Source organism: Rutidosis leptorrhynchoides, chromosome 2 (assembly GCF_046630445.1).
Source record: "Rutidosis leptorrhynchoides isolate AG116_Rl617_1_P2 chromosome 2, CSIRO_AGI_Rlap_v1, whole genome shotgun sequence".
Taxonomy (NCBI): domain Eukaryota; kingdom Viridiplantae; phylum Streptophyta; class Magnoliopsida; order Asterales; family Asteraceae; genus Rutidosis; species Rutidosis leptorrhynchoides.
In genome coordinates, this window is record NC_092334.1 from 367,932,739 (window position 1) to 367,960,691 (window position 27,953).

Below are 27,953 nucleotides of genomic sequence, written 5' to 3' on the forward strand. Positions count from 1 at the left end.
CAACAAACAAGTGTTACTATCGTTTACTTAATTAATTTGAAATCATATATATATATATATATATATATATATATATATATATATATATATATATATATATATATATATATATATATATTCAATATTCATAAACACGTTTTAAATACACGTTGCGAGTTATTTATATATTTAATAATTAATATTCCAACCTATTGTATATATTCAAATTATGTTATTTAAACAAAAACATTTTAATAATCAAATTCTATCGAAAAACATTTCCGCACGTTTGGAACTAAATCAATTTAATATTATGAAATCCAATTCTCCACTAACTTTTGTCTAACCTTCATTAATTGACACATTTGTTCTTACTTGTAAATTAATTTACCATTTATTCCGAATACCGTTAAAAAGAAACGATTTCTCAAATCAACGTGGACCTCACAACAGAGACCCATAACAATATCATAATCCTTAAGGGACTTGATAAATATCTTTTAATTCAATCGTTTGACATTATCTTTCAACTTGGATAGTTCAATATATCAAATAGATATGAAAACCAATAAGTTTAATGTACGGTATCATACAAGTAATACTTTGTTAATGTTTTCAATTAATGTATATATATATATATATATATATATATATATATATATATATATATATATATATATATATATATATATATATATATATATATATATATATATATAATGTTATATACACATCAAGTTAAATATAATTGTTCGTGAATCGTTGGGAATAGTCGAAGGGTAATTGAATATATGAACATAGTATCAAAATTTTCGAGACTCAACATTACAGACTTTGCTTATAGTGTCGGAATCATATAAAGATTAAGTTTAAATTTGGTCCGAAATTTCCGGGTCGTCACATCAAATTCTCTTAATAAACTTTGTTCTAATGAAAATAAGTTGTTTGATAATTATTTTAAATTAACAATATGAATTAAGTAAAATTACCTTATTAACGTGTTATATGAATAAAAAAATTCAATATATTTGTTTGTTAGTGTTCTGGATATAATTTGAGGAGGATATTACTGAAAATTCATGTGCTTAATGTTTAAGAGAGAGTTCTAACTCTGAATGGTTTATCACCGAATGTTGAACTATTCAGCATTATATGTTATTCATATGTCAATAACAAACGCGCTGCATGCCGAATTGTTCAACATTCAGCGGTGAACCATTCAATTAAGAGATAAACAAACATATCCTTATTTCATAACACAGAGTATTTTATTATAATTTGTATACACCTTAATCAATATAAGTTATGAAATTTATATTCATAAATGATACTGTATTAAATATCATTATTATATATTACATATTATAATTTATTTATTTATATTTATATGTGTTAATGAATGTAAAGTAAAATTATTAACGGTATTGATCTTTTATATATATATATATATATATATATATATATATATATATATATATATATATGACATAAATTAAATAATACTAATAATTATACTAATATAATATTGTAAATTGTATTGTATGTATTTGTATTTGTATTTTTAGTATTTATTACTCAAATGTAAATGTATTATTTATTTATTATTTATTTCTCTCTACCCATATATATTTATTACATGAAGTCAAATACATTTGACTACCCCAAACCCCATTCCCTAATTTCATATTCTTCACCATCACCTCAATTCCTCTGTATCCTAATCCTATCCTAGTTGAAGCGAAGAAATTAGGGTTTCGATCATTGGAATTTTATGGCTAATTGCGGAATTGAAGAAATCAAGAACAGATTCTTCTATGATTTGAAACGCCTTTTTATAGGTTCAAAACAAGTTGAAGTTGATGCAGGTGATAATGTAGGAACCACTGAATCAGAACAAATTGATAGTTCTTCTGTAGATTCTGAAAAATCGGTTTCTGATGATCGTAACATGCAACATCCGATTCGACCTCATGCTGAAGATTGTTCCTATTTTGTTCGAACTGGCACTTGCAAGTTTGGGCCCACCTGCAAGTTTAATCACCCTGTTTCTATAAAAACTGTGGTATACCATTCACTCCTGTTCAATTATTTATGTATAATTCATGTTAGTGCTTATGTGTTTAATGTTAAATATATTTATTTATAATTTTTTTTTTTTTTTTTTTTTTGGATTTTTTTGGTATTATTATCAAATTAAATGTTTTTGTATGTAATTGTGTAAGGTTGATGGGGGAAACAACAAAGGAAAGGGTGTTGGGAGTACTTCTAAGGGTTTGAGTCAGATTCCATGCAAGGTATATTTAAATACATTTATTATATATTATCTATCGTTATTCTAATATTGATCTGTGAATCTGTACCTTATATCCAGAGGCGTCTTAGAGGGTGTGCAAGATAGACAATCGCACATGGCCCAAAAAATTTTCCAAAGACTTTGCTAAGTTCGTTTTGAGCACTTTTTGTTTATAATCGCAATTGTTTAGTAATTAAAATTTACGTTTATAAGGGCCTTTTTTTACATTTACAAGAGCCCATTTTTAATTCCCACACAGGGCCTTATAAATTAATGAGACGATGCTGCTTATATCACAAATAAAGTTACCACTGAACAAAAGGTTAAATAGAGTTTTGTGATGCTTTTAGTTGAAAAATTAGGAATGTGTGTAGCTTCTCTTTAAGTTGGAAATGAGAGAGTTACAAAAGGAGTGTACCATAGTGATAAATATCATCATGAGTGTACCTTGTTATTATTATTATTATTATTTTTTTTTTTTTTTGCAGGAAGTGTTAACTTACAATTTCCCTTATTAGAGTTTATTCAGTGAGTTGTAACTGTTGTTTACCTTCTTGTCCATGTTGCAGTTTTACCAGACAGGTTATTGCAAAAATGGAGAATCCTGTAAATTCAATCACTGTGAATTAGAGGCTGAAAACTCTCCCCAGATGGTACTCAATGCTTTTGGTCTCCCAAAAAGATTGGTAATTTATATCTCCATATATTGTATATAAATTCGTACACTAATATATTTAAACCTTTTAAGCTTTAGAACATGTGTAGAGGTGTATATATATGGTTTGTACTAAGCTATATGTCTTCTTGAGCAGGGTAAAACAGAATGTTCTTACTACCTGCGTAATGGTATGTGTGGCTTTGGTGTATCGTGTCGGTTTCACCACCGTGAACCAATCGTTGTTCGAGAATCTGAATTTTATAATCCAAACTATACATGTGATCCCAACTACCTGTACCTTTTAGTACCCGATATGACACCTGGCAGTTTCGTGTACGTGCATCAAGACGGTGTAGTGACTGGGTATCAGGTACGTCCATTTAGATCCATTTGGTTGAGATTATTTTTACACTAGTTTTATGTTTTACTCTAACAATTTATTACGTGATGTTCAGTTAACACGTAAACACCTCTTGATAAACAGATGCACTTATTTCTTGCAGACTACATATGTGCACTTTAAAGTAGAAACTTGCATCTTACTTTGGCTATATATATTTAACGGAATAGTTCACTCACATACACTTCAAAAATTTCCCGATAATTTACTAAAAGCAATCATCCTTTTTTTATATTATGGGTACCCTGAAAGCAAGGTAACGATTATAAGCTGATATCCTTTCTTTCAACCTGGTGTTAGGACTACTTTGAGGAACCACAGTGCGAGCAAGAAACTAATGTTGAAAATGTTGAGGACTATATTGTGGATTCTCCTAAAAAAGAGACTTGTGTTCTTAATGGCGTTGGCCTGCCAATAAGACCCGTAAGTATTCAAACTCCTCTTACAATTCTTGAAACACTATTCTTCATATTTGTTATAGTAACGATACTTTCAATATGGAAGATTCAATATTTTAGGATCAAAACTTAAAGTGGTCATATACAATTTGAGTGGTACTTTTTTTTTTCAATATAGTTATTGTTTACTTCCAAAAAACCATTACATTTTATAACATATGGGGTCCTATCTTTAAATTTAGTGGTGTCTTATACAATTTGAGTAATAATTGGTTAAAAAAAATCCAAACTAGTGGGGTCCAAGGACCCCACACCCATCCTATGTGCATTCGCCACTGGGAAGATCATACTTCATCGCATATATGTTTGTTTGATTACAAAAGGGATGGTAATAATGTAATTTTACTAATTTCTACTAATAGGGAAAGAAGGCATGCTGGAACTATATGAATTTAGGTCTATGTAAATTTGGCCGTGCTTGTTTGTACGACCACTCGAAGAAGTGTTCGTCAACAGACGGATCCACAAGTGAGTCTCTCGCTGCTGGTAAGACTCAATATACTCACAAGTAGAAACAGTATGTACGGTATTGGATTAAGTTTCGGGCCATTACTACAATTATATATCTCTGCCTGGAACATATCTCTTGCCGCAGTTGACTTATAATGTTTGACTTAACCTGGGTAAGGTTTTGTTTCATGCTGGAAAACGTTTGTTTCCTAAACCACAAGTTTTTTTTTTTTATGCTTTTATAAATGATAAGATGGTGAACTTGGTTAGTGAATTTCATAATTTCATGTTTGATAAGACTGATTTAAGGCATGATCTATATGATGTAAGACTGATTTTGAGATATTGGATCTTTTTTCAGTGTGATTTTTCTTTGTTTTTTTTTTTTTGTGCCCTTGGTTGCTAGAAGTTAAACACTATTTACTGACTATATCGAAGAAAGACAGAAAGGACTTTGTGTAATTGAATATTCTTTATGTATTAACTCTAGGAGATTTACTAAACCACAGGAATCAAGAACAAGAACCTTAGAATTATGCTAGAGTGGCCGCACCACTAGTACGGCCTTGGTATTATGGGCGTTACAAGTATTAGGCCAGTCTTGTGTTCTTAAATAGGTACTTAGTGTAAGTTTTAAACACAAGTACATTTGGAAGAGATTTGTTAGGAAATTTAAATAGAAAGGCTCTTGGACACTATTGATGCCTTACAATTAAGAAGTTCCTCAATACAAGAAGGTTTATGATATAACTTAAGGTATGTTTGGCGTGGAGATTTTAGAAGCTTTTTGGAGCTGTTAGCTTTTATGAAAAAGCTCATATTTAATAAAAGCTCTGTTTGGTTAAAGAATCTTAAAGCTCTTAGACAGAGGGAAAAAGTTAAAAGGTGCTAGAAATAGCGTTTAACTTTTAGCTTTTTGTTATTTTACTTTTTATTTAATAGATTTAATTACTCAACCAAACACCAAAATATATCTAAAAAGCTAACAACTATTAGCTAAAAGATACCAGCTAGTTTTGCCAAACATACCCTTAGTCTAGTATCTCTTAGGTTCATGTATAGGAGACTTTTAACACTATAAGTATCAAAAGCTAACTACGTTTCTGTAGAAATATTTTAAGAGGTACTAGAATACATTGAATAGCCATCACATTCTTCTAGTTAATTACGAAGTCTTCAAATGTTGTCTTGGTGGAAGCCTTTAGTTATTAAATAAACCTGAGAATATTTTATCATGCACGAATGCACCTGCTTCAAGTCCAATTTTTTATTTTTTTTTGGATTTGAATCCTCTCCATTTATTTTTTACTTGATTGGTCATGTTACACAGCTTGTGAGGAGATAAAGTAGGGGGCCATTCATTATTATATTTTTTTATCGACTTATAATACTTTTTTTTTACGGCAATACTTATTTATTTTATTATTATATTTATTATCTATTCATAAAAAGTAACTTAGTCTTCAAGTTAGAGGAGAGAATCCCGATCCTCTTTTTTCTCCAGTTTTCGTGACAGAGTTGTGATCCATAATCGTGATGAATTAGTTCATGATAAGTTTATGGAACCAAAGCTTTTTATTTTTTAGGGTTGTATGAGCACCTATATCGATAAGTCCCATTTGGGTTACACTTCTTTGAGGAGTTCGATTGAGCTAATTCGCCTCTTTAATTCTTGAACTAGTAGACAAGTCTCACATTTGGTTGTCCAATCATATGGGTCTTTGACTAGATATGTAAACTTCAATATACCAATTTTTGATATGAGATGAATGTTAAACGAGCAAGCGGATAAGGTTTTGCATTTTTAGGCTACCCCAGGAAGGGTGTATTTTCACTCAGATGTATGCAACCATACTAGGTTATATGATCGTCTCTCACACTTTTCCTTAGCCACCGCAAGATATGCTTTAGGGTATGCTGTTATTGAGATTTGAACTTCAAATGAGGATATCATGACCCTAACTAGGCTATCTTGGGATGATTTAGAATGGGATAATTACAAACAATAGTTTATTAGTAAAGCTAAACTCATTTAGAATATAATAACATTTAACAATGTAGTTTGGTTTCAAAACCAATAAATGGATAGAGAAATCTTGTTACCATAGAAAATTATTGGCGAACCACCTTTTTAATGGATGGTTGTTGAGCTTGAGTTACCTCTCACGAGATAGGTCAGGGCTAGTATCGTGAGCACGTCGATTTTTAAATATATGAGTCACCTCTCACCAAGGTTGAAAAAATCGCCGAGTACTCGGTCGGGACTTTTTAGGGAGTACTCGACAACTTGGGGAGTACTCGGATGTTAAAGTTTGACTTTGACTGATTTTGCACGAGTTATAACCGATTTTACAAGTAATCCAGAGTTTTGGTCGAGTTTTAATCGATATTTTGAGTAATTCCTACCTTTGGCTGAGTTTGACCAAGTTTGATCGAGTTCTCGTCGAGTACTCTCCGAGAACTTGCTTTGCCCTCTCAAGAGAAAACTATTGTACTTAGGTGTAATACGTTACCATGTCGACAAAGAGTCGATTGATATGAAGAGACATAAGAGAATAATCTAAATTTCCATATCTTATAAATTTCCTGTGTATTTCATTCTCTTTTCATCAAGTAAATAATCTAGTGAATTGGACAATCATGTCCACATTGCAAGGCATCACAAGTGCACATCAACGTTAATAAAGTCACGTACTTTTTATCATGTATTCTTATACATCCTTGATGGAATAAGTGAGTATCGTAGGTAGAATGAATTAATCCTAGTGCATGACCAATTTTTATCTCCTACCTCATATATAACACATAAATGAAATTTAGTAGGGCAATAATTAAAAGTTATGTCACTAGAGCAATAAAAGTTGTAAGGTTTTCCTTGTTCGGGTTACCCGGGAAGGACGAGTAATCCGACCCCATACTCTAGTGTACGCAGCCTATCAGGAATAAGAGGCTAGATTCGAACTCATACCATCTGTTTAGGCAACAAAGGTAAAAGGTAGAATGTTTTCCCTATTCGGGCTACCCAGGAGGGCGAGTAATCCGACCTCATACTCTGTTGTACGCAGCCCAACAGGATTACTCCCTAGATATTTCCAACCCATCGCTGTCCATCACTAAATATTCGTCCTAGATCTGATTCCAATCTGAGACCTCTTGCAAGAAACTCAAGGCCCCAACCAATGTTACTTATTAAATAGAAGGAGAACGACAATAAGATTTTTATGTAACATAAGGCATATCAAGTGCACCACAATGTTTATAAGAGTCACGTAATGGAATAAGCGACGATTATAGGTTATAGGTAGAGTGCAAAAAATCCTAGGGCATGGCCAATTTTCATATCCTACCTCATTTATAAAGGAAAAATGAAATCTAAGGGAAATAATTAAAAGTTATTTCATTAGAGCAATGCTACTTATTATATGGAAGGAGAATTATGAAAAGATTTGTATATAAGATACCTACCTATAAAAGTTATGTGCTTGCAAATCATGTAGTATATAATCTCTCACCGTCATACAACTAATATTTTTGGATAATTCTTATAACAATTCCAATGAAGCTCTTATCATAGTAGTTCCCAAACACTTACCATTGTTGTATAAGTAAGTTATAATGTAATCTTGCATAATAAGTAACTTAAGTATCAAGTGATTACATTAATGGAACTCATTAAAAGGCAAATGGTCAAGAAGGACAATCACAAAAAATATAGTAAGAGAAGGGTTTTTTGATACAATACTCGCAGGATTACACTAAGCCAATTTCAATTCCTTACATCCACTAACTATTATTGTTAGGCTCAACCGTTAACTAACTAACTGAACTCATTAAAAAGTTGAAATCGTGGAAGTTTAATAGAATTAATATATCGAAGATTGAAAATCTTTAACTTAATTGATTTATCACATAATGGCAGTATTTATGGTCAATACTCCCCGCTTAAAAATGGGAGTTGGATGCAAGCCCCACATCATCTTGAAACTTCAAGGGTGGTTTATCTTAGGATTCGATAATAAGATATTTAGGCGGGTTACAAATAGTGGTACTTTTTGTGGAAGTTGGAATGAAGACCTTGAATGCATCTTTTTGCATCTCTTCTTCTTAATCGCTTGATAGGAAATGTTTACATCGGTGAGGAGGGGAACAATCGAGTGAACAATAAGGTTTTATCCTTAGTAACAAAAGTTGGGTTGAAACAACGGAGGATAAGTTGTGGTTGTTGGCGAAAAGGCTTTGTTATTGGCATTTGAGCTTGTCTTCCATAAGTATTGCAAGAGCAATATCTTGGTGATGGTGTGTGGTTGGAGTGGTGAACTATTTATGTTTATAATTTATTAACTTGTGTTGAGGTAGACCAATTTACCTAGTTACTAATGCTCAAATTCGATTTAGTATGTGGAAATGGTGGATATTTCACGAAGCTTATAGTGTCGCTTGGTGATTCTCATAGGTGGATAGGCTAAAACGTGTGCTGGTGTGAAGGCTTCCTTCGTAGTGAGTAGTTGAGTTGCCAATTTATAGCGTCAGTTTTTAAGTGAAAAACAATCATGGAGAAACGTTGCGGTGGTGCGATGTTGTTAAAGGGGAAATATTGACTCATGTAAAAACTCAACCTAGGGGTTTCAACCATGAAAAGGGGGGATGGCGAGTTTAAGGGGACATATTTGTAGCATGTGGTTGCTTTGACTTTTAGTCAAATTCGGTGATGACGGAAATGAGAATGGAAGTTTATTAGCATTGAGTGGCTACATGATGATAGAAAGTGAAACAAACCAATCAACAAGGTTTTTTCATTGTTATCGGAGTTGATTCAAATTTTTTTTCATGGGTGACAATTTGAGTTGGTCGGGTTGAGGGGGTCAGAATTAGTTAACATGAAAATGTTAACCCAAATATGACCCAAGTAACCCTTTTGTCTAATCAAATCAATAGGTTTTCTCAAGTGTTGCAGAACTCGGGATTATTCGGCTATTACTGGGCTCAACCTATGGTTCGATGAGATGTAACTAGGTGGCTACTCGACAGTTACTTTCGTCCCGACCGATTACCCCTCGAGTAACAACATCTGCAACTTTGGTTTTCTGGTTGATTTGTGTTAACGGATCGTTGTGAGTAAAATGGGTCAATGGGTGTGTTCAGGAGAAACTAGTCGGAGCTTGGTAGGAGCTTGAGCTTATGTTGTAATAGCGTTTTGGTATGATAAAGTAACTCAAGCTTAAAGAGTTAAAATGAATATAAGGATAAAAAGTGAATGAGATTGAAGGTTAAGGGGTAATAATGTAATTCAACTTTCATAATCTCCGAGCCTATTTTTAAAAGCTACATTAAGTAACTTTGAGTTTATTTTATCCATAAGATAAAAAAAAATCATCTATCACCATACAAGGCTTTTGCTTGGAGCTTACAGGAAAAGCTCCAAAAAGCTCCAAGCTTGTTTGCCAAACACATTCGAATCTCTAAGTTTAGAATTAATAATTAGTAAGTATTAATGTGTTCATAAGATTCCAAAAACATTCATACTACCTACTACATCCAACCAAATTTACTAGCAAAACGTCACTAAAAACTTTGGATTATTGAATTAAAGTTTAAGTTAAACATTACTCCCTTCTTCCCATATTGATATTCCACTATTCCATTTGGGGTTATCCCAAATTAATAATCCACTTCCATAAATAGATTAAAATATGGTAAAGTTCACTTATACCCTTAACTTTTGCATGTAAGACAAAAATATATTTTAAAAGTAAGGGTTAAAACTATGGTAAAGAAAAAGTATAATGTAGTGTAATGATGTAGTGATGAGATTACTTCAAGTGTGTTGTGTGTGTTTTTTGTCTAGGGATGATTAATATGGGACGGAGGGAGTATAACTTCTAATTACCTTTAAACTGTATTCGGTTGGCTCATTTACCCGAAAACCCGTCGACTTTAAAGTTAAACGTTATAATTTTAATTACCTTTAAATTGTATTCGGTTGGCCCATTTACCTGAAAACCCCTCGGCTGGCCCGAACTTCTCCTTGTTACCCCCTCTACTAGGATAGAATCTGTTTACCGATTGTCCCACTACAATTGCTCTTAAGAATGACCCTATGTATTACTTACCCTTGCTAACCTTAGGTTAGCCAACCCGAAAACCCGTCGACTTTAAAGTTAAACGTTATAATTTTAATTACCTTTAAATTGTATTCGGTTGGCCCATTTACCTGAAAACCCCTCGGCTGGCCCGAACTTCTCCTTGTTACCCCCTCTACTAGGATAGAATCTGTTTACCGATTGTCCCACTACAATTGCTCTTAAGAATGACCCTATGTATTACTTACCCTTGCTAACCTTAGGTTAAGAAAGGAGTAGTAGATTTAGGCCCCATCATTGTAAATTACAAAACACCCGTGTCCGCTCCCTTGTCAGTACGACAACATGACCATCAATGGTCCTCACGCAAAACGGTGAAGGCCGCTTGTTTCGGCGGTAACGCTTGGAAGGGGTCGTGCAATAGACGGTGAAGGGATGGTGATGTGGCACATTCCCTATTAATGCTCCTAAAAATTACAGGGGGAAAGGGAAGAGGTTAAATGTTGTATAAAATCATAAATTAAAACTAATTGCTGTTAATACCAACACTAACTAAAAAGGTTAACCCAAAATATAACTAAGCCCTTGCAGTTATAAAAATTGTCTTTTAAATTTCATCTCGATCTAATTTGAGTCGTGGATCCCATGTTCTTAAATGTTCGATCCGTCTTGTCCGCCTCATTACTACCGCTAAGGGACAACACTTGCCAAGCGAGACTCACACGTGTAATTGTAAATATCTCATCTCTTTGGAAACATCTCTAGTTTAGTCGCAGATGTTGCGTTTCAGGGACAACATTTTTTGGAAAACTGTTGCATCATTTTCGGAAGGAAATTAATTTCTTTCGTATTACATCCTAATATTTTATTCTTTATTAAGGTTAAATTTCCCTTTATATCTACTTCCTTTTTATTTGAGACTACTAACATATATAAATTTTCATATATGGTAATAGAGACACATTCACCCTGAATTCTGAAAATGCTGCCTTACGTAAAAGTTCATGGTGCTGATGCAGTTCATTGACCTTCATCATCCTGAAAAGGTTTCATAATATTGTCCCTCATAACTACTATAAATTATGCTGTCTTTATGCACTAATCATATGTTTCTTGTATATAAATTTTTTGTTGCATATATGGTTATTATTATTCTTCACCATTATTTGACCTCCATATGCATTGTTGAGTATAGGAAGTTAAGTAAATACTTTCCACGTTCCTTTCTTTAGTGTGTTCTTGAAAGAACAATCGAATTTCTAGGTTATAAAATTTTAGCAACCTTATCAAATTTTGGAATTTGTGTAATTTTCAAAAAGTTTTAGTTATTAAAGGGCTTATATCTTTTGCATATGCAGCTTAATTTCTGAACAGAGTAAGTATCTTGCTACGACGACCATGGCTTCTGCTAGGATACCGAAATTTTTATATGACTCTGATCCGTATCTAAATTTTCCATCTTTATAATTTAAGGTAAAAAATTATGGATTTGAGCATGGTACTATTTTTTCTTTCTCATTAATACTGTTGTTTGACAGAGTTGGTTGCTGCAGGAATGGATAACAAGGGATCCTTTTAGTAATAATCACAGTTTCTTATTGAATACAAGATATATAAACGAGGCCAGTTAATTTACATTGTAAGTTCACACGTTACTGCTCATTACTTAATCCATTAAACTGTGACCTTACTTTTATTCATAGTTTGCATATAGGTGTTCCCTCCTCCTTCAAGCAAGCTTTTGAGAGTGAGTTCTACACTTGACTTATGATTTGGTATGAGCCTAGTATGGGATTGGTTAAATATACTTGTCACTCTTTTCAGATGCAATTTTTAAAGAAGAAAAAAAAAGGAATACAGAAGGTGACTCTTGTTTGGAAGGGTATTCCAAAATTTCTTCTTCTTCATGAAGGGTATGTTTTTTTTTTTTTTTTTTTTCTTTCTAATTTAAAGTATCTTAGTTCTTTTTACCATAGGAAGGTTTTTTTTTTTTTTTTTTTTTTTTTTTTTAACTATTTACTTTTTTATTTACTGTTATCAACTAGAAAAATGGTGTTATTATTATTATTTAAAGCGGGTTTTCTGTTGTCACGATGCTTCAAAAGGTAAAAAATTTCTCTTTTGATGGTTTTTTTTTAACAGCAGCACGGGATCACCGGGGGACTTAACCACCCACGCGTTCATCTCCCACAGTTGCATAACCCGCCCCCCAGCTGCTGCCCAGGAGGAAACCCGGCCCAATCCGAGGGCATGGGCCGTAAAACCCCCTCCCCCACTGCCCCCGCAATGCGATGTGCGGAAGGCACCCTTGGGTGGAATTCAAAAATGTGGTCCCACAACTGTTAAAAAAACATTTGGTGTTAACATAACAGATATCCTCATATCCTGAACAGAAAAAAAGAGAGTTCCTAACTGAAAAATTTGGCAGAGTGGTATATGTTACTTAAAAGACTTTGATGCAGGTCCTTGATGTTTCTTAACTTTTATTAGCATTTTTTTTTTTTTTTTTTTTTTGTAATTGGAAGCAATGAAGTACTAAAACTTAGTGCAACAAAGTCAATCAGTAATCAAAGATGGATTTGAGGGAATGCGATCGGTCAACAAAGGAACTCCCTTTTTGTATTTTGGAAATTTAAGATAGTGAAAATAGTCCCAGTACTAGCCCATTATTTTAAACTTGGTCCATAACAGTATTGGGTAAAAAAATTTCGATAAGTGCAGTAGGTTTTGCAGATAACAGCTCCGCCTATGCTTAGTATAAACCAAAACCAAAGTCAACTGAAGTCGAAGACAAAGGGAAATATCGTATAGTGTACTCTATTCATGCGATCTGCGCTGTTTTCACCGGGTGAGCTTCCATATTTTATACAACTTCTATTTATGTAATCAGTCTTTAGTTGGGAATGTTTTGAGTGACTTTTTGAATGGGTTAAAGTAACTACAAAGGTAAAATCGTAGGTAGAACCTAAATACTCAGGTGTTAGTCAAGGTTGCAAAAATCGCTAAGCGGGGATTAATCGTTTGGGATTTTGGAGGGAGTAATCGGCAAATTGGGGATTAGTTGGATCTTGATTATGTTTGACTTTGACCGGTTAATCCGTATCGGTACTATGACTGATTACGCAGATGTTGACCGATTAATCCCCGTTAATAGAGGGTTAACCGAGGGATGGCCGATTTTTGGACTGATATTTGAATAATCGGGTAGGACCTCCAAAAAAGCGATTAATCGCCGATTAATATGCGATTATATCTGATTGTTACAACACTAATATTAGTATAAAACTCGATTTGGGCAAATGAAAGAGATAAGCACAAGGTGAGTTAGTAGGGTTATTAAATATGGGTAAACACTAAAGTAGTATTCTTTTTTTTTTCTAGTCTATCATGTCCTGTGTTTTACCCTTTATTATGTATTTTGAATATTTGGTGTTTATTGTGTGACTTTATGTCTTGCAATTGTTTTTATATTATTAGATTATTGTGGCAACCTGGGTGGGTTAATTTTATAATGAACCTAAGGAATGAAAATACACATTTGTTAGATTAATAGTGATCTGTTTTGAGAAGATGGATAGTTACTATGCGTGTTGAATGACTCTGTTAGTAGTTCACAACAATAACATGAAAAAATAACTTTCAGCTACTTATGAATGTATTACTTTCTCATATATGGTTAGCATTGCTCTTTGCTAAAACTATGGGTAATTAAGACATATTCAACCCGATGTCTGAAAATGTTGCAGCGACGAAAATGTTAATGGTGCTGATGCATTTCATTGACCTTCATCATCCTGAAAAGGTTTCATAATATTGTCTTTTATAACTACCATAATTTCTGCTGTTTTTATGCACTAATATTTGGCTGCTTATATACCTTTTTTTTGTTGTATATGCTTATTTATTTTTACCGTTATTTGGCATCCATACACTGAGTATAGTAAGTGAAAGCAATACTTTCTATGTTCCTTTCTTTAGTGTATTCTGGAAAGAACAATCAAATTTCTAAGTCATAGAATTATCATTATATTTAAGTTTATCATATTTTGTAATCTGTGTATGTGTACGAAAACTATTACTTAGTTAGTAAAGGGCTTATATTTTTTGCATATGCACCTTAATTTCTGAACAGAGGAAGTATCCTGTCTACAAGGACTTGATCAGTGAAATTAGAAAGGATGCTGACATGATGAAGCAAGAAGCTGATGACATGGCGTAATTTTTGTAAGGCTCTGATCCATATGCTAATTTTCCCTCTTTAGAATATAAGGCCACAAATTATGGAATTGAGTATGAGTGTTGTACTAGTTTTTTTTATTAATACTGTTGTTTGACAGAGTTGGTTGCTGCAGGAGATACAGTAGATCCTTTTTGCTAATAATTGCATTTTCATATTGGATACAAAGTATATAAACGGGGCCAGTAAATTTACATGGTAAGTTCACATGTTACTGTTTGTCACTTAATCCATTAAACTGTGACCTTATTTGAATATACATACCAAATTGCTAACAATTAAAAGTAGGGAAGATGATACCAAAAGTTTCTCAACTTTTTCATTAAGGGTGTTCCAAAAGTCTTTTTTTTTTTTTTTTTCGGTTCAAGGTATTTTAGTTCTTTAGCTCTTTTTACCAGAGGATGGGTTTTTTTTTTCAATTTTCTTCTTTCTACTATTTATTTTTTTATTTACTTTCATCAACTAGAAATTTTGTTTTTACGAGCATTTCTGGCCGGAGGTCCTTAGGAAGCAATCTCTTTTGCTTCTAGAGTTTGCTTCTAGAGTAGAGGGAGGGAAGACCTGATCTAGTCGCGGGTTATATACCTGAGAGTGGAGTAGTGACTTCCTTCTAATCTAGGGTACGAGGAATGATTGTCTACACTCTACCTCCCCCATACCCTACATTTGTGGGATTGGGTATTGTTGTTGTTGTTTCATCAACTAGAAAATTGGTGTATCATCATTATTATTTAAAGCGGGTTTTCTTGTCATGATGCTTCAAAAGGTAAAAAAAAATTTCTCTTTGATAGTAGTAACTAGAAAAATTAACCCTTACATACTAAAACACATGGCCAAATGTGTAGTTTTAGTTATTTCCGGTTGTAGTTTTGCGATTGCGTTCACACTACAATAGGTCCCTCAACTTCGGCTCAATTTACACAACCACCCCTCAAGTTTACACTTTTTAAGGGGTAGAAAGTGTAAACATATAATTTTATTAAAATAAAAGAAACTAATTCTCCCCGAATTTATAACGGACCCTATCTTCTTGCTAGGTGCGAGTTAAATTTTTCCGAGACTACCGTTCAACTCGAAAAAGTCTCATGAACACAACGGGACTAACTATACGCGAAACAGACACTTTTTAAAAAACGCTTAACACAACGACAACCCGTATCTTTCTGTTCGCCGCAAGTTAAAATTTTCCGATAGCACCGTTACACTCGAATTTTTTTTTTGAACAAAACGAAACTAACTACGTTCGAAACGGAAACTTTTTAAAAACGCTTAAGACAACGACTTCTAAAACGGCGCTTAAGACATGGACTGTTTTCCCCTCTGTAAATACACAACGCTACGTTAAATACGAATACACAAGCCGAAAGCCCCCGCCGCATCGCGCGGGCCAGATCCGGACTAGTTTAGTAAACAAGTGTTACAAAAGTGTTTGGCGTTAACATAATAGATATCCTTATATCCTGAACTGAAAAAAATTTGAGTTCCTAAAATTAGAAATTTGGTAGAGTGGTACTTTGATGCAGGTCCTTGACGTTTCTTAACTTTTGGTAGCATAATTTCTATAATTGAAAGTATAGCTAGCAATTTATACCCATTCTCTCAAATTTGTGTCAAATGGGTCAAACTTTCGGGTGAATTGGGTCTTGAAAAAAATAGGCCTGACAATGTAAAACCAGGACCTAAATAGAGGTCCAATGAGTTTTCTTCAACTTATTGAGTCTTATACAAAATATAAAAGAACGGTCAAACGGGTATTAATTCCTAAGTTCAATGTGGGTCAAATGGGTCAAGTATAGCAAGATTCATCCGTCAATAATTTATGGAAGCATTAATGGTTATATCAATTATAATGTACATTTATATATTCTTATATATATAATAAATTTTAATAATAACTAAAACAATATAATAAGTGTAAAAAATCAAGTGTAAAAGTATATGACCTATTTGGACCTATTTGACCCATTTGATCCGTTACCCGTTTCGACATATTTACCCAAACCGACCCAACCTGACCTGTTTGGACCCGTTCAAAATTTTTACCCGTTTGACCCATGACCCATTCAACCCAAAACCATTTTGACCCATTACTCAAACCAACCCAACCCAACCTAACCTGACCCGTTTGCCAGGTATAATTGAAAGCAATGAAAAATAAAACTTAGTGAACCAAAGTCATGGATTTAAAATTGCATCGGTAATCAAACATGGATATGAGGGAATACGGTCGGGAAACAAAGGAATGCCCTTTTTGTATATTGGAAACTTATGATCACTACAAGAAAAATGAGCTTTAGTGACGAAGACTATTGGTCACTAATAACACTAAAATGGTCACTAAATCAAGTTAGTGACCAAAATAGATTGGTCACTTCCCGTCACTATAGATCCGTCACAAAATATTTTTAGAGATCAAAATACCAAAATTGGTCACTATAGTGACCATTTGTTTGGTCACTAATATAGTTTAGTGACCAAAATTTAGTGACTACTTTTTTAATGGTAACTAAATAGCATTATTAGTGACCAAATATTGAGTCGTCACTAAAAGATCATCACAAATGAACATTTTTCTTGTAGTGGATATTGAAAATAGTCCCAATACTTAAACATGGTTATAAAGTTGGTCCATAACAGTTTATGGTGAAATTCGGTGCTGTAAATGCAGCATGTTTTAAAGGTAAATGTGCACCTTATACAGTATGCACATGTTGGGCTGTTTTTTTAATTTGAGAATGTGTTGAGTGACTTTTGAAATGTGTTTAAGTAATCACAAAGTTAAAATCATAGTTGGATCTAAATACGCAGGTAATATAGGACTCGATTGGTTTATTCTATAGCTTAATATGGTATGTGAAAGAGATGGATCACCGACATTCTTTAATCACACGATGAGTTAGTTGGGCTATTAAAATGTGTAAAACACCAAAATAGTATTTTATTTCAATTCTATTTGGCCCTGTGCTTTACCCTACTCAACAACAACAACAACAAAACCCAATACCACATAAATGGTGTATGGGGAGGTGAGATGTAGACAATCCTTCCCCTATCCGAGAATAAAGACAAGTCATATCTCCACCCAGAGTGAAAACACTCTCAAAAGTATAGAAAGTCATCCCTCTCTCTATTCGACGGATAGAGAGATTTCTTCCGAGTGGACCTCCGGCCAATAAGAAGGAAATTTTTTTTAAAAAAAATAAAATAAAATTGAGACGCCATGAAAATGGTAAAATTAAATTTTCATGGGTTTTAAATCTTGTGTGAAATAATTTAAGGCTCTAAGAGTCAGTCAAGTCGTCAATAAATCGACGCTTGCTGTTGACTCGGTTATTATAGAGCCGTTTGCTTTAATGTGTTTAAATCTTGTATGCAATTTCAGATAAGTTAGCTTTCTGTTGCTTTAAACTATATTATTAACAGGGGATATATTGTGGTAAAAGAATGTCATAACAAGTAGGTCATGCCAAAATATCTGAAATCCATGTGTTACAATATACTACCTCTGTCACATATTAATAGTCCAATATTCCATTTTGTATCAGTTTAGTTTATTATAAATCTGTCATTTTGATAGTTAATTTCCACTTTGTATTATTATTAATTTGAATTAATATTTTTATTATAATTTTGTATATAAAAAACTTATATTACTCGATATTATAACTCCTAACACTTATTTTCTATTTTGACAGCAATTTTTGTCATAGTGACGAAGCCCGGAGCATGTTTATTTACTATTTTTTCGGGCATACATATCGTTGTGTGACATCCTGTAGGCGTCAACCAGGTTATTGTCATCAAGTTCAAATTTCATGTGATGAAGCCTTATAACTTTTGTAACCAACTTGGCAGTAAGCAATAAAATGCATGATGTATATGCATGGTGTGAACAAACGAATGCTATTCGGTACTTAACATACACTCTATACTTCTGTATTCTGTCTGTCGTTATTTTCTTTTTAAGTTATGGTCTGATTCTTAGGAGATCAATTCAGTTGTAGTTATTTATATGAAATTAACTTCTCTTATTTCTGAGTTATGTTAATTTTACTATTTTCATTCTATAGCAGAACTCAGTAAAGTAATTGGAGTACTTCACTTGGAGGAACTGGTAAAATATGGATTATAGACTGCTACTAAAGAGGTATTTTTATAACATTTGGTCCATGAACTCTATCAAGCTCAATTTCAATACCTAGTAATTTTTTTTAGTTTTTCTTAATTTTTCATATCAAACACAGTGCCTTCGTACTTTCAGTTTCTGTCTTCTCTTTACATGCTACGAATATATCATCTACATAAAACAGTAAAACAATTAGTAGATATAATGAGCAGTTTTATACTCCCTGAATACACACAACTACCAAAAACCCTTTTCTATACCCTTTTCTAGCATATACAACATATTGATTGACCTTTTCAACAAACAAACTTCATCTATTTTCCCATCATTTAAAACCCTTTGGTTGATTCATATACGTTGTTGTAAAAATCGCGAATAATCCCTTTTAGAAGTATTTCCCAAGATCTATCTAATTAATCGATTTATGCCGTCAATGGGTCAAAATCATATTTAGTTGGTCAATATAGATGTAGTTAGTCAAAATTGGTCAAAGTCATAGTTGGTCAACTTTTTTATTTGAATATAAATTAGAATTTTGGGGTATTGAACAATTGAATGATTATGTTTATAATTCTAAACAATAATGTTAAAAGTTTATGTTATGTTTGTCTATGTTATATTTGAATAAGGTTACATGATTATGTCTATATTTTTTTTTAGTGCAAATTGCCCAAAAATGTAACATAAGAATCAAAATTTTTCAATAAAGGGAATATCACTTCTTTTTTTGCACATAAAGAACTTTAATTTCAATTTGATGCCTAAAAGTGATTTGAAAATGGTTGCAATTAAGGTAAAAATTGACAACATGGATATTTTTTTTATTTTTTTATTTACAGCCATGTATGTTTCAATGACATTATGTTATATTTTTTATATTATGTCATATCCAGATTATTTTTTTGTAAGCTTTGCAAAACTATACTCCTTCCGTCTCATATTAATAGTCACAGAAAAAAATATACGGTTTAGAAATTTCATAATTATACTGTATTTTTTCTTTACTTTACAATTTTACTCATTAGTTTTTACTTATCTCTTTGTCTTATATGTAAATGTTAAGGACATAAAGTAACTTGACCATATAATTATATACCTATATCTAAAAGATATAGGTGAAATGAATACTGACTAGGGGTAACTCCGATTTTACACTTTTTTTTGTGTGGATTATTATATTTATTTAACCCCAGAGTTTCTCCGAAAATTCAAATCGCCCCCAAACAGAGGGGTAAAGTGTCAAATAACAATTTCCATAAAAAAATCTTAAACAAACTCCCCCCAAATCTTCAACGGGTCATATCTTCTCGCTCGTAACGAGTTAAATTTTTCCAACACCATCGTTAAACTCGAAAAAATTTTAGGAACACAGTGTCACTAACTATACGCAAAACGGACGCTTTTTAAAAAACGTTAAATATTTGGAGTACTTTTCATACACGTTGATTTTGCGTTACATTTTTAAAAGTCGACAACTACATAGCGAAACGCGGAGATGCACATATATTGTTAATTTAACATAACATTTAAATCTTTCATGAGCTATACCTTTTAGTTCGACTCGAGTTTGCGCTTCAACGACATCATTGTTAGTCACGGAATAATTTTACAAACTAAACGCAATAAAATACATTGAAAATTGAACTCTCGCCGCGAAGCGAGGGTTCGAAAACTAGTTATTATCTATTTATAGAAGTTGACTATTAATTTGGGACAATTAAAATGAAATATTGAACTATCAAAGTGTTAAGTTTGCCTCAAATTTGTCTTGCAAAGAGTTCCTTTTTTTCTTCATAGTAGCACTCATTTTCTTCTTTTTGAAAAAAATCTAAATACTTTATAAACCAAAATGGAAACTATATAAAGATGTAGCCCCAAAGTACAATCTAAGAAAGCAAAACCAATCGAGCTCAACTAAACGCTAATAATAAACTCGAGCTCAAAACTAAAGACTAAACAACCAAACTAAAACGATCACGAAAAAAGGTAAAAAAACATAAACCAACGAGAGAACAAGAGGTACAACATGAACACTAATTTCAACCGTAGCCTAAACGAATTTTAACACCGCATCACAACTTCTCCAACTTGCTTCTTCTCAGTACCTACTACCAATCATCTACTTTTCTTTATATTCGAGTTCATTTGTTTGCTTGGTTTGTAGGCGTTGTTTTGTTGGGTTAGGGCTTTGTTTGTTTGTTTTGTTTCTTTGCTTATCAAGAGTTTGTGGTTAGGTTGTTTGATGTCCAAGGTTGTTTTTGGTTTGGGTTTAGGCTGTTAGGTTTTGTTGTGATGTGCTGGTTGTATCTCTTTAGTTTGAGGCTTTCTCGGGCCGGATTTGTAATTGTTTTTCGAATGGTCCTTTCATTATTTATGAAAGACCCTTCTATAAAATTTTTAGTTTTTGGAAAAAAATAATAATAAGTTCTCAAACATATCTTTGATGTGACCACACATTCTAGTATTTAAAGTTTTCATTGACTTTAATCATAGGTGTCAGAAAATTGAATAACTATTTTTACGAGGTACCAACTGCACATATATTACAGAAAATACTTGGTCGCTTGCAATGTACGTTATGCATGCTCAACCTTCCCAAGTATATCAAGTAACATGAACTCAATTTATTTTATCTACGACATGATTCTTAACAATGTGCAAGGAAGGACTAGAAGACTAGAAAGATCCCTATGACGTACACACGTACAGACTGGAATAAAAAAAAGTCTACTAATCACTTGAAAGAGACTTAATATAAGAAAGGTCTGCTAAGACAATAAGTAAAGGGTCACTTCTTAACATGTTGCAGAATAAGTCGTTGCATAACAAGGGTGGTCAAAAACTATAAAGAAGATTCTTACAGTATTACTCCCTATGACATTGATTAATGAACTATTAGATTGTGTTATACTACTATTTAAAAGGTGGATTAAAGACCTAACCCATTTTTTTTTTTTTTTTTTCCTTTCTATTTCATTAAAAGAAAAGGTTAAATATTCTATAAATATATGCAATTATGGTGTTAATTATTTTTTGAAATGCATCACTACTATACGGGTGCAAATGACTCCTTTAAGGTTTAAAGATCCAAACCTCCTTCTTAGCGGAAACGCATGTGGAGCTACTTACCAGCTACTCCAAATTAATAACAAATCTAGCATTACTGTTGAGTGACTATTAATCGAGTCAATGGCAAGCGTCGATTTATTAACGACTTAACTGCCACTTAGAGCCTAAATTGAACTTCAGGAAGGTTAAAAACCCATGAAAATTTGATTCTACATTTTCATGGCATCTCATACTTTTTTTTTTTCTTTTTTATTTCAACCTACTTATTGGTCGGAGGTTCATTCGGAAGCAATCTCTTTATTTTATAGAACATTGAGAGAGAGGACTTTCTCTACTCTTTGGGTGTTTCACTAGAGTGGAGAAATGACTTCTCTCTATTCTAGGATAGCGGAATGATTGTAGACATTTTACCTCCCCATACCCCACATATGTGGAACTGAGTTTTGTTGTTGTTGTTGTGTCGCAATACTGTTGAATTCCAATATATAACATAAATTGCCGCAAGCCAAAATAACTTTCATGTATATCGTAAACTGTTACATTCCAATATATAACATAAATTGCTGCAGTACTTGATTCTAACATAGTTAAATAAAAATTTTTTTTTTTTTTTTTTTTTAAAAAAAATAAAAAATGAATAAAATTTTTTTTTTTTACTAAATAAAAAAAAAGAAAAAAATTATTTATAGGATACTTAAATTACAATAAACAACAGTATTACAAACAAAGAAATCCACAAACTAATCGATTTAATTAGCCATTTTGATTTAAATGGCTAAAAGATGGTTGATTTGAAAAAAACTCTAAACTTTAGGAACCCTAAATTTGATATTGCAGTGAAGATAAACCGAACCCTATATTCTGAATCGATTAGGCAACGATTGGTGGTTTATATATATTCTAGCTAGTGGTTCGTTAAGTGACCTATTTGCCCATCATGTGTCTCAACACATGTCATCATTTAACGAAAGAAGTTAACTGGAGTTAGGAATTGGACCACCGCCGAATAATTTTAAAATCATAGGGACTAATGGCACAATTTTAAAAAGATCGAACGACCGGTATAATTTAAGGAAAACCACATGGACCAATAGTATAATTAACTCTTAGTGTATTTATGTTTAACATGTTTTATATCAGTCACCAACGTAGGTACAGGCTATATATGAATCGTGGCAATTAAATTAGGCATTTATTATAACAAGACATATATGGCCTGACTCAGACCGAGTAAAGAACCCTTTCATAACTCAATTATGGCCCGACTCAGACTTGATTGCAGGTTGTTTTCGTTAAAAAAAAAATAGTCTTTAGGTGTGGTGATTTCTTGTTTAGCTCTTGTTTAATATATTCGTTTTTACGCCAGAAAAAGAAAGTAGGATTGATCTTTATTTATTTCTTACTTCAATTATTATATCCTAAGATCTATTCAAACAATGTTAGCATCTGGATCATTTGTAATTCAATTAGCTCTTTGAATCATTTTTTTTTTTTTTTTTTTTTTTATCTTGTGCCTATTATTATTATAAAAATGGTTATTGGTTTTTGACTTGAAAGAAAGTGGCACCAAACGCAATTAAGCACTTTGCAAACATGTAATTTGCTTTCGTCCAATATTGAATTTGTGGTGCAAGTTGGCACCGGATATGAGCAAATTGAAGCTTCAAGCCACAATAGTTTAGGTGCAGTACCAGGTTTAGAAATATACGTGAAATATAAAAATGAGCATGTACACCTACTTTTATTGCCAACTGTAATCGCATATAGAGTTAATGTAGGACAATAAGCAGATTCCTTGAACTTTTAAGTTTATTTGGTCATGAATTGGTAGCGGTGTAATGGAGCATGAGGTTGATTGGATTCGAGTTCGGCTCGTTTCGAGCCTAATATATTTAGTTCGAGTTAGACTTGTTTATAAATTACGAGTGAAATGACCCGTGAAATCACGGGTTTGTTTAAATGAAACAGTTTAATGATATGTTTTAAGTATTAAGTGAATGTAAATTCTACTCATTTAGTTTAATGACCCGTGGAACCACGAATACCGACTAAGGAACGTGTCGTTATTTTTACAAACATATTGATGTACTTAACTTTGTCAAAATAAATGAGCTACATTTATTCTCCACCACTCTCTTTTAGTTTTTATCACAATTTTTCCTTGTCTTGAAGGCCGACATTACAACCTTTTTTTATTGAGACATGTATTTCGTATACAAATATAACGTAATTAATTTCGTAAAGAGAACTCATATTAGAATAATAATAACAATATAATAATATAATAATTATAATTATAATTATAATAATAATAATAAAGTTTGATTAAAAATTAAGTATTTATATTTTTAATAATAATTATTAGTCATAACAAATGTGTTTTGAATTTTTTTCAAAAAATAAAATACAATTATTATATGAAGATTATACAATATGTTTCAAAAATTGTACATGTGTTCATGAGGTGTTTTGTAAAAAATTGTACAATTTATTTTAAAGTTTGTACATATGATCATGAGAGTGTTTTATCATAAGGTTGTACATGATGATTCAAATATTGTACATATGGTTATGGAAAATATTGTACATATGGTCATGAGGGAGTTTTACCATAAAGTTGTACATAATGCTTCAAATATTATACATATGGTCATGAGAGTGTTTTATCATAAGGTTGTCATAATGTTTTATATATTATACAATTATCATGTTACCATTTTTATTAAATATAATTAATTATTTTAATGACATCATCATAGGGGGTTTAAAATTGTTCTCTTTATTTTTAAATTTTTGTAAGCTTGGATAATCCTTATTTATGATATCATCATTTTAGAAATTTATTAGATAATGTAGATATTACGCTAAAATAATAAAATATTAAATAATTATTATCTGTATAAATGAAATGTTTGTTTAGGCTTGCGAAATATTCGAGCTTGATATGAAGCTTGAGCTCGGACATTTTCGTTAAACGATCTTTAAAACATGTTTGAGCTCGGGCTCGAACTCGTTTAATTAGCTCGGATCGAATCTAGCTTTTAGCGAGTCGAACTCGAGTAGCTTGGGCTTAGTTACACCCCTAGTAACCAATCGGGTGCGATTGTTGTATGTTTTCGATTTGCATTTGTTTGATAACTCATTTCATTTAAAACCGTTCGTTGGAAAAACTTCAACATTAATAAAATGCTAGTGGCACTGTGTAAAAAAAAAAAAGTTAACCTTTTCGTTGTTTCTGAATTCTTAATTAATTTTTAGTACCATTATTCTCCATGCTTTTGGCCTTAGAGATGCAAAAAGAGAAATAGAAATTGGAGAACATTTCATTAGTGGGAAGAATTATATTAAAGGGTGTGTTTGACATAACTAACTTGTAGCTAGAGTTGAAATGGTACTAAATATGGAATTGAAAGTTTATAGTTGGAACTGGAAACTTAGAGCGGGAGCTGAGGGTGGAAGCTAGAAGTTAGAGCTGAAAGCTGCAGCTTAATTTTTATAAGTGTTTGGCCAAAACTTGTTACAGTTTAAAATGTGAATTCATGTAAAAGAACAAACACATGATATGTAATTATATATTGGTTTTTATGTAACATTTCATAAACTTTTAGTTTATTGGTATAAGCTACTTCAACTAGTTTCTTTCTTCTGGAGTTTTTTCATAAGCTCTTACAATTTTATCTACTAAAATAACGCTAGAATTACTGGAGCTTATAAAAAATAAGTTTAAACTCCAGTAAAATCCTAGAAAGGTGGTCACCCAAACACACCCCTGTTCTACCCACAGATGTAATTAAGGTCTCAAAACTATAAATGGTTTGAAGAAACAAATAAAGATTAATTAGTGGAATGAAGCTTTCCTGTCATCTAAGTGCATTCTTTGTCATCTCTAAATGCACTATACATTTATATATATATGAACAAAGTTACTGAATTAGAATAAAAATAACCCAAACAAAAATAAAACAACTTTCAGAAAACAGCACTCACTTTGAAAATGATAGGGTGGGATGACATTTACAAGGTAGTAGCATCAATGTTTCCACTTTACGTTGCGTTAATTTTAGGCTATGGTTCAGTGAAGTGGTGGCGCATGTTCAAACCCGACCATTGTAATGCAATAAATCAGCTCAATTGTTACTTTATCATGCCTCTCTTCACATTCGATTTCACAACTCGAATTAATCCTTACAAAATGAACTTCCAGTTTCTAGCAGCTGATGGTATCTCAAAAGCCATCATCCTTATAGCAATTTTAGTATGGGCAAAGTTTACCACTAAAGGAAACTATCCTTGGTCAATAACAAGTTTCTCTTTATCTAGTTTGAGTAATACACTCGTTGTAGGCGTTCCTTTACTTGGAGCGATGTATGGTCCTTTAGGAGAGAATCTTGTTATTCAAATCTCGATTCTGCAATTTACGGTGTGGATTGTAATTCTATTGATTATGTACTCGTTTCAGAGTGTATCTAAATCGTTAGAGTTGGTAGTCTTACCTAATGAATCTAGAATGGATATAGAAGGCAATACAGAACAGCATGAAGTTAATACGGAGCAGGATGAAGTTACCACGAGACCATCGTTGTTGAAGTTAATGAAGATCGTTGGGTTAAAGCTTGCAACGAATCCAAACGCTTATGCATGCTTCATTGGGCTTGCATGGACACTTGTTTCATATAGGTAAGTTATTTTCCACACTCGCAAAATGAACCTATTATATATTATATATAATATAATATATAAGTACAATGATAAAAGGATGGACGAGGTGACAGTTTCTGTTGTGCATCAAATGTGACTTTTGTACAGCGCACATTGATGCACAAAAAGCTATGTCTGCCCCTCTCCTTTCCTAATTACTACATTCCATACAACTTATTCTTATTTTTATTTAATCATAATCGTATGAAATTTGTTATATATGTGCACATTTATCGCATGTAATACGCTACCTAAGAGGCTTGATAATATGTTTACTCTAGGTGGGATTTGAAATTGCCAAGTATCATTGAAGGATCAGTTTTGATCATGTCAAGAGCAGGTTCAGGTGTTGCCATGTTTTGTATGGGTGAGAATTTTAACTTTTTACAAGTGTAAATTTGTGACACATCACATAATAAGAACTTTCTATATATATTTACATGCATGAACTTATACTATTGATGCAGGACTATTCATGGCATTGCAACCGAAGATAATCGATTGTGGTGCAACCCTAACTGCTTTTGGGATGCTGCTACGATTTGTCGTGGCCCCTGCAACGATGGCAGTTGGTTCGTTTATTGTGGGTTTGCGAGGTGATGTGCTATGTATTGCCATCATTCAGGTAAATCTTTAACTACATAAAAATAGAAAATTAAACTATTTAAATCTGTTCTTTTATAAAGTTACATACAATACAAATCACAACTTAACTGTATCTTCCATAATCAATCCTTCATTTTATTATAAATAGGCTGCCTTACCCCAAGCCATTGCGTCGTTTGTGTTCGCCAAGGAATATGAACTCCACACAAATGTTCTTAGCACTGCGTGAGTTTTTTTTAATTTTTTGATATATCAATCGTTAATTTCGTAGTAATTTTTAATCAAAATTGGATTGTTGTTAATTACAATCTATTTACTAAAACTGGACTATGACAATTGATGCAATCTATCCTTATTTCAGGGTCATTTTTGGCACCATTGTGTCCATCCCGGTGCTGATTGTGTATTACGTTGTGCTAGACGTCTTAAATACATAATATTAAAGGGAATAGGAATTGTCTTGTATTGAGGAAGATGAGATCAGCCAGAAGAATGTGTGTAGCTGATTCACATATGTTAAGAAGCACTAGATGTGTATGTTTAATGTTTATGTAAGAAGATTTAAAAGTTCACTTTTTAGTTGTGCTCTGCGTTATTTTATGCCAATTGATCACACAACGTTTTTGGCATGAGAAAAAGAAAGAGAAATAAAAGTAGAAAAATATTTCCTATGGTGGGAAAAGTGTCTTTTTCAACCCACGGACGTAAGGATTTGTACCATATTATATAATAAGTGCATTCTTTGTCACCATACTAGCTTGCACTATATAGGAACAAATTTCTAGATTACAAGAAAAAAAACATCAATATTACTACCATTTCATTTTCTGTCATTTGAATTCACTCATTAGGTTGTTCATCAGTTCTCATTTCGGTTTCATCGATTCGTTTTTCAGTTT

General features: G+C 32.5%; 2 protein-coding genes across 17 annotated transcripts; both read left to right on the forward strand.

The window, feature by feature from the left end:
• Positions 1-1,652: 1,652 nt before the first annotated feature.
• On the forward strand, positions 1,653-21,819 carry LOC139894453 (zinc finger CCCH domain-containing protein 8-like). Of its 16 annotated transcripts, none has more exons than XM_071877753.1 (17): positions 1,653-2,041; positions 2,202-2,273; positions 2,842-2,958; positions 3,085-3,300; positions 3,631-3,753; positions 4,151-4,274; positions 11,275-11,364; positions 11,677-11,791; positions 11,872-11,957; positions 12,022-12,065; positions 12,143-12,231; positions 12,461-13,166; positions 14,451-14,542; positions 14,656-14,753; positions 18,251-18,465; positions 18,626-18,702; positions 21,759-21,819. In XM_071877753.1, exons 1-7 carry the CDS (start codon positions 1,751-1,753, stop codon positions 11,289-11,291), a joined length of 960 nt encoding a protein of 319 aa, XP_071733854.1. In that variant the 5' UTR covers positions 1,653-1,750; the 3' UTR covers positions 11,292-11,364; positions 11,677-11,791; positions 11,872-11,957; positions 12,022-12,065; positions 12,143-12,231; positions 12,461-13,166; positions 14,451-14,542; positions 14,656-14,753; positions 18,251-18,465; positions 18,626-18,702; positions 21,759-21,819. The 16 variants fall into 16 exon arrangements, with proteins under 16 accessions (XP_071733854.1, XP_071733853.1, XP_071733865.1 ...); XM_071877752.1 differs by having other exon boundaries at positions 18,629-18,702; XM_071877764.1 differs by lacking the exon at positions 21,759-21,819 and adding an exon at positions 14,065-14,120 and having other exon boundaries at positions 12,143-12,200; positions 13,052-13,166; positions 18,629-19,087.
• Positions 21,820-25,744: 3,925 nt separating this feature from the next.
• LOC139892039 (auxin efflux carrier component 5-like) lies at positions 25,745-27,491 on the forward strand. The gene is made up of 5 exons (XM_071875072.1): positions 25,745-26,427; positions 26,730-26,815; positions 26,916-27,073; positions 27,203-27,279; positions 27,416-27,491. Exons 1-5 carry the CDS (start codon positions 25,745-25,747, stop codon positions 27,489-27,491), a joined length of 1,080 nt encoding a protein of 359 aa, XP_071731173.1.
• Positions 27,492-27,953: the final 462 nt, after the last annotated feature.